Source organism: Cyprinodon variegatus, unplaced genomic scaffold, assembly GCF_000732505.1.
Source record: "Cyprinodon variegatus isolate N-32 unplaced genomic scaffold, C_variegatus-1.0 Scaffold437, whole genome shotgun sequence".
In the NCBI taxonomy this organism is placed as follows: Eukaryota; Metazoa; Chordata; class Actinopteri; order Cyprinodontiformes; family Cyprinodontidae; genus Cyprinodon; species Cyprinodon variegatus.
Genome location: NW_015150890.1, coordinates 550196 through 557649, shown reverse-complemented (window position 1 = coordinate 557649; position 7454 = coordinate 550196). Strand labels below are relative to the sequence as shown.

At 50.1% G+C, this 7454-nt stretch overlaps 1 protein-coding gene across 1 annotated transcript in view; it reads left to right on the top strand.

Moving 5' to 3' along the window:
- LOC107093639 (roundabout homolog 2-like) overlaps positions 1-7454 on the top strand; it is a 184667-nt gene that overhangs the window by 145854 nt on the left and 31359 nt on the right. The window contains exon 2 of the mRNA XM_015388825.1: positions 1456-1782. Within this exon, the coding sequence (XP_015244311.1) occupies positions 1456-1782 (327 nt within the window). The remainder of the gene's footprint in view (positions 1-1455; positions 1783-7454) is intronic.

The window sequence follows — 7454 nt, the reverse complement described above, 5'->3', positions numbered from 1 at the left end:
ACTCTTAGACTCCAGTAGGTGAGGAATGTGTTCCAGTGTTTGTCTCATAGGGAGGAGGGCAGACAGGGTTACCCAGAATGCGGTTGCTTGTAGAAGAACGGAGAAAGAGTAACTGCCACTCAGATTTCCTGCGGTACGTGAACGGACTGTTGTGCAGATGAATCCCTTGCTCAGTGTGAATGTCATTGTTCCCTCAGCATGGGCGGTTCTAGACAGGGGCCAACAGGGGCCAGGGCCCCTGTAGATAATGTCCTGGCCCCTATTATGGCCCCTGTACTGAAAACATAATACTCAAAGAATTTCTAAAGATGATCTGCCCTGCAACAAGCATGGTTACTGAAAGGTCCTTTACATCTATTTCATTTTTTTTCTTTACAAATTGTATTTTATTAAATATAAAAAAAAAATAAGGTGATGGCTTCAGTGGTATTGAGATATGATCCCAGTTTTCATCTGCTAAATGTTTTTTTCAAAACAATTACAGCTGAATTTAACAGTTTTTCTTAAACTCTGATTCAAATTTTACAGAAAACTGTAATTTCAACTTAAATTAAGTCTTAAATATGTAAAATCTGAATGTATATTCACCTAAAAAGACATTTAGAATTTTAATGAAACTTAATTAAAGAGAAGTCTCACTTTATGCAGCTATCCTGCTTTTCATTTCATGCTCCTCTGTGCCCCCGTGAAAACACGCTGGCCCCCTCCTGGCCCCCCTGGTACATTTGGTCTAGAACCGCCACTGTCCCTCAGGGAAAAGTGGATCCAAACCTCCGGTTTGTTTCCTCAGCTCAGTTTGAAGCTCAGTTGATCCCTCCAGGGAGAGAAGGTCCGAAAAACCCAGTTTGCAGGATGATTTTCTGCCGAGAGGCAAAGACAAAAATAACAACGTTAAGAATCAGGTTGACAAAAACTCAGTTTGACTCAGCAAAACTGGCTAGAGTACCCAAAACTGGCAAACACTCTGGCGTCGAGGTAGTGGCAGTCAGCAGCTTAAGAACACTCCGTTAACGAGGTAACCCGTTGCAGGTGTGTGAGGAAGAGAATCAGAACCAGGCGCCGCCTGGTGGAGGAAGGAAGACAAACACACAAACACACAGACTAGAGTCCTAACAATAATGAGCTTTATTCGTTTTTTCCATATTGGATTTTGTGCACAAAATGGGAAAATGGCTGATTATCTACTATTTGTTTTGGAAACAAATAGTAAGAAAACAAGTGTATTTTTGCATTTTTAATTTTTGGTTTTAATTTGAATAACGAAGGAACGAAGGAACGAATGATACACAGATATTTAAGAGCATGAAATACAATCTGGCATCCTGAACATCCATGTTTTTAGGATTAAGCTCCTTCTCCAAACCAGAAACAGGATCTCTACAGAAACCTGCATCCGCCTGCATGTCATTTCTCCCAGAATTCAAAGCGAACCTCTGCTTCTCTGTTTCCCCTCAGGATCTCGTCCCAGGCTGGAGGACGCCGCTCCTCGGATCATCGAGCATCCATCTGACCTGATCGTGTCCAAAGGAGAACCGGCCACTCTGAACTGTAAGGCCGAGGGGCGGCCCACGCCCACGGTGGAGTGGTACAAAGATGGCGAGCGCGTGGAGACGGACCGGGAGGACCCTCGATCCCACCGCATGCTGCTGCCCAGCGGGTCGCTCTTCTTCCTGCGAATCGTGCACGGCAGGAGGAGCAAACCGGACGAAGGCGTTTACGTGTGCGTGGCGCGCAACTACCTGGGCGAAGCCGTCAGTCGCAACGCGTCGCTGGAGGTGGCAAGTGAGTGATGGAGGAGCTTAGCTGCTGGGCTGAGAGCGTCAGCAGGAGAAAAGACTATGGATTAAGGATGAGTATCGACCCAAAGCCTCCATATTCTGGTTTCACGCTGTGCAGGCTGCTCTGATTCCCAGACCAGAAAAATCTCCCAGAGTGAGGAGGAAGAATGGAGGGAAGGTCTGCTAGAGTGAGGGAAAGATAAGGTGGAGAGCTGCTCCATACAGGGTGTCAAATATCCGGAGGCGTTTGCAGTAAGAAAGGATTGAAATCACACATCTGGTTCCCAGGTGATGATGTGACGCTGTTACTCTGCGGCCCGCCGTCACTCTGCGGCCCGCCGTCACTCTGCGGCCCGCCGTCACGATGCGGCCCGCCGTCACGATGCGGCCCGCCGTCACTCTGCGGCCCGCCGTCACGATGCGGCCCGCCGTCACGATGCGGCCCGCCGTCACGGCTGTCTGGTTGGAGGCCGAGTCTGAAGACCTGGTTCCGTCTCTGTTTTGGGTTGGTCTCCAGCCATTAATGCAGATAAGCCCCCCTACCCTTCTACAGACACTCTGGTGTACCTCCCCAAAATTGTAGGTGACCTCAGACAGGAGGCCTGTGATTGGTCAATTTCAGTTCCCCAATCTCCAGTAGTCAGCCATGATGTTTTCCCACATGGCTGGTGTGGGTAGTGGCAGAAACTCTGGCTGTCGTGCCGTCCACAACGCCTGGAACACCTCGGACACTATCCCAGACACCGCGCAGGACGCTGGTTTGTAGCTCTGTGCGACGGTCTGTTCACGGCCGGTCTTTGGGGATCACTGAACTGTGTGTAACCCTGAAGACACGCTGTCAACACACTTCAAAATCGGCATCAATCAAAAATATCAGCCTCATATCTAGCTGCCACACTCCTGAAGGAGGATAACCAGACCTTAAGTCCATCAGCAGCTCTGTCTGCTGTTACCGGCTGCTGGGGGGGGGGGGTAACCTTTAGGAGCTTTTATGGATGTTTCTGGGGAGGAGGAGCACTTCGCCCCCTGGATCAGGAGGGCAGCTGTCCTCCTAAGCAGGTGAGGGGGGGGATATGGTCCGGTCCAACTTTTCCAGACTGACAGAAACAGCTGAACATGGCTGCCATCAATCCCCCCCCATTCGTTGGATGGATGTTAAGCTCCTCAGACTGGAAACCAGCAGCAGCTCTTGCACGCCCACCATCACCCAGTGTTTTGGGTGGAGGCCCCCGATGTTGTTGATCAGCTCTGTGTGGCCTTCACTGACCCATCGGATAATCCGGTTCTCCTCCTCACACTGTCTGCTGAGGCACACGTCCGAAAGTCAGTTCACGCCTCACTAATGGGATTCCAGGTCCTGGCCGTGTTACAGACGCAGCCAGTGGCCATCTTGGTTTTAGAAGGGGGGATCAGATGGTTGGGGAGACGCCCTCCCCCGTCGGCCATCCAGCCAGACGCACACGGGGCCGACTTCCCTCCAGAGGATCCAGGAATTAATCAGACCAAACAAAGGCCTCTGTGTGTGTGTGTGTGTTGGGTGGGGGGTGTGGGTGGGGGTATAGTGGGCTCTGAGACAAAGCTGTAGAATAGAGGGGGGGGTTTAACAACAGGTGGTGTGAAGAAGAGCATCCATTCTCTGTAACGACAGAGGAGCCAATCAGGAATCAGGGAAGGCCCCTGATTGGCTCCAACTGTCCAGTCATGCTCAGAAAGTTCTGGAGCTGAAAGTTCTCAGGAAGTCCAGTTCCCAGAATCAGGACCGTCTCCTGGGAGCCGAGGCTCTGGACGGACGGACGGGAGCAGAATGAGACGATCCGCTGCGTCAGAGAGGATCCGTTAGTTTGTTGGTTAAATGTCAGCTGTGTAGCGCCGCTGTGAGCTGGTTTGCATCGCTGCTGATCGTCTGCAGGACGCCACGCTCTGAGCCGCTCCTCTGAGGAACATTCAGCAGCTCACCATCCTGCTTCATCAGGCACATTTCAAATCATTGAAGAGTTCCTGAAGAGTCTGATACTGGGTTTTTAATGACCACTTTACATCTGGCATGCAGGGAAAATGACACTAAAGATGATAAGTTAGCATTTTAAAGCTTAAGTAGAGAAAATGGTTCATTTCAAACAGTGTCTGTTTGACGTCTCAGAGGCTCAGAGAGGAATGCAGCTCCGTGGTCAGGCTGTGTCTCTGCATCCCGATGAGGAGCTTCTATCCCTCCTGTCTGTTTGCTGCTGCATCCTTTCAAACAGGGAGGAGAACAATGAGCAGAGCAGCATCTTTCATTCAGCTCTGGTCGTCCTGCTCCGCCGACAGGAGCTGATGGCGTCTGATGGAGAGAAAACGCCATGAAGGCCTCAGCGCTGATATCCGGTCTTGATGGGATTCTCCGCGTCAGAATATCACCTTCGTAAAACTCATGAAACGTAATTCCTGCTTTGACTCATTCATCAGGTCTGTTACTGTTGGGATCCCAGAGGTTCCGAGTTCAAGCCCCACTCCCACAGACTGCCACTGTGGGTCCCTGAGCAAGACCCCTTACCTTCACACTGCTCCCCCGGGGATGGGTTAGATGTTCATTTCCCCACTGTGGGACCTTAAAGGGATTTACACATTTTTTTACAAACAGAAGTTCTGTTAGGAGCAGAAAACTGGTATCTATTCTGTCGTTAGCATAGCTAGCGTTGCTAAAACCGTGTATTCTTTATACGTTCCTCCCCAAACTCTGAGATTTCCAGAAGTTTCAGAGAGATCCATAACAGACAGTTCCAACAATCTGAGGGATAAAGAACAGCGATCTGACCGGAACACCTCGGCCTTCCTGTTATCCGCTGGATGTCTCACTCTCTCTCCGCGGGTTGTGGAGCCACAGCCGCCGCGGTTGTTAGGAGCCATCTTGCTGCTGTGTGTTTGTGATTGTCGACCGTCTCGCCGACTCTGAAGGTTTCTGGGTCGGGTTGTTAGAGTGACGCGTTTTCCTTCCCTTCTCTCCGTTCTTCAGGTGGATGTTAAGTGTTTGTGGAGCGAACCCTTCGTCTGTCAGGATGACGCATCACATTCTAACCAGCTGTTTGAGGCATTTCAGGTTTTACCGTTGTGTGAAATCACTATTGATTTCTGCTCCCATGTATTTGCACATGATTCATTCCTTCTTAAGATTCAATCTGGATGCAGACCCTCTGCGACGGGGGCTTGAGGCGTTCAGGTGGAGCTAAATGCAATTCTGCTCCAGGATCCGTCTGTTTCTGTAGTTTGTTGACCGGTGTGGAAAATTGGAAATGTTGCTTCTCTCTGTCTGGAGCTCCAGCGCTTCCCTCCTACTGAGAGAAAAGGCAGCTGTTCATTCAGCAACCAGCAGCCCTTTGAACCCAACTATTAACACAGGCTTTGGATTTCATCATTCTCCCCTAAACTCAGACTCTCCCTGTGTTTTCGGGGAGCATTCAGTGCGTCTGTGATTCCCTGATCAAGTGTTCCGGCTCCAAGCGGACCGTCTTCCTGCAGTACGAAGGCATGTTTGGCTTTCTGACTCCCAGAGGACAGAGGACCGGAGGTCAGCTGATGGACCGGCTCGTCTGCACACAAAGACGCTGATGTCAGAAGGACGTTTCACCTTCTTGACTCCGCAGCGGCGCAGAGCTGCAGGAAAAGTGGACGAGGTCAGGAAGCAAACAGTGAAACTGCTTCTGATGGAGAAAAATAAGAGGAAAGGTGCCTGTGTTCATTCAGGAACCAAAGGTTCTCATCCATTAAACAAGGAAGGAAGGAAGGAAGGAAGCAAGGAAGGAAGGAAGGAAGGAAGGAAGGAAGGAAGGAAGCAGATCTGGGTGGTCTGTCCTAGTCGGTCCTGCTCCTACTGGGAATAGACCTGATCTGTCCCTCTGGCTGAACTGGAAACACTTTGCAAAGCAGAATGACTTAAAGGTTAATGATGATACCTGACTTGAACTGTTGCATTGTGGGAGTGGGATTGCAGCCGGTGGTCCCTGCCACCCGCCCCGTGTGGTGGTCAATCATTAACCCCCGCTGGCTGGGGGCAGCCATTGTCCGTCCAGTTCCACCCGAGGAGTGGAAAGTGTTCCTGGTTTCCAGATGGGTGAGCTACAGTAGAGCTGGGGGGGGGCACAGAGGTAGGGGTGACAGGACAGGGTCCTGGGGGTGAGGGCTTGATTTGCCTTACAATGGGCCCCTTAGCAATTCGAGGTGACCCTGTTGCCACGCGGCCAAAGGCTGCACCCCATCAGCCATTACTAGATTAAAGTAATCCTCTTTTCAGGCTCAGACAATTGCTTTATTAGCCGACCACACACAGGAGCTCCAGCCATTGTTGTGGGGACCCTAAGGGTCCCATGCTGGGAGTTACTGGGCAGAGGAAGGTGAAGGGTTGTGGGTTCAGCGCCTTTCCCAGCTTTCAGACCAGCTGTGTGCTTCTCTGCCTCCAAAGCAGGAAGAATATTGCTCAGTTAACAGGCAACAGGTTAAAAACTCCTCCCTTCCTCACCTTCTGACGGCCTTCAGGAGCTGTTTTCCTTTGCTGTTCGCTCAGTCAGGCCTAAATACCTCCGTCTGATATTTTATTCATGCTTTTGAGAAGCAGCTCTGGGAGGATTGTGACCCGGCCCTTATGTTTCAGGAGGAAGGGCAGGAATACAATCCCTGATATAGAAGAACCAATGCAACATAATCAGTCCCCTCCTCCTTCATCATCAAAGGAATGAATCCATAAAGAGATAAATAGGTAGCGTCATGAAAGCCATGGATCTGACGGCCGCTCTCCTTGGCTGCACGCCTCCTTACGGATCGTTCGTCCTTGGCGGTCCCCAGCCTGCGCTCTCTATCATCTATTCAGATTAAGAGGCCGAGGGCAGAGAATAAATCACATTCAGCGCTTTTTGAAAATGTGATTTTATTGATCCGAGCTCAGAAAATGTTTTCTGTTTCTCCTCAATGGGTCTGAGGCTGCGGCCGTCATGGTCGGCCACTCAGCCTCCCATCAGAAACAAATCATCGTTTTGCTCAAGGACGTTTGAACCGTCTGGACGTTTGCGGCAGTAATCCCGCTGCTGCTCTGAAGGACGTCCCCCTGTCCTTCGGGTTCTTACGGCTCCTTTCAGGCAGAGAGATGCTGTTTTGTCTTAATTCTGAAAGAACTGTAAAGCTCCGCTGAGTTTGGTCTGAGGGGGATTTACAGTATTAAGACATGAATAAACGATCACAGATCACACACAGTTTGGGTTTCACTGAACTTCTGATATAGTTTAGACTCATTTTCATGTGTAGGCCTGACCCAGAGCCTCCAGTTTACCACTACCAGTACAACCTGGGGGGGATTTACCATTAGGCAATACTAGGCAGCTGCATAGGGCCCCATAAACTCTGTTTCCATGAATGGTTAATACAACTATTCCTTATTAGTGCACATTAATTATGTTTTTTAACAAAATCCTTTGGCTGATAATATTAAGTGTGTCTCAGCCCCCCCCCCTTCAGTGTCCACCATATTGGATCAGTCCATTTATGCCCCCTTCAGTGTCCACCATATTGGATCAGTCCATTTGCTGCACATGTTCAGAAAGGTCCAAACAGACAGCAGCAAACCATTTGAAAACAAACCATGCAAAGAGCAGTGTTGCCAACTTAGCGCTTTAGGCCCCGTCCACATGAAGACGAACCCTGGCCTAAACG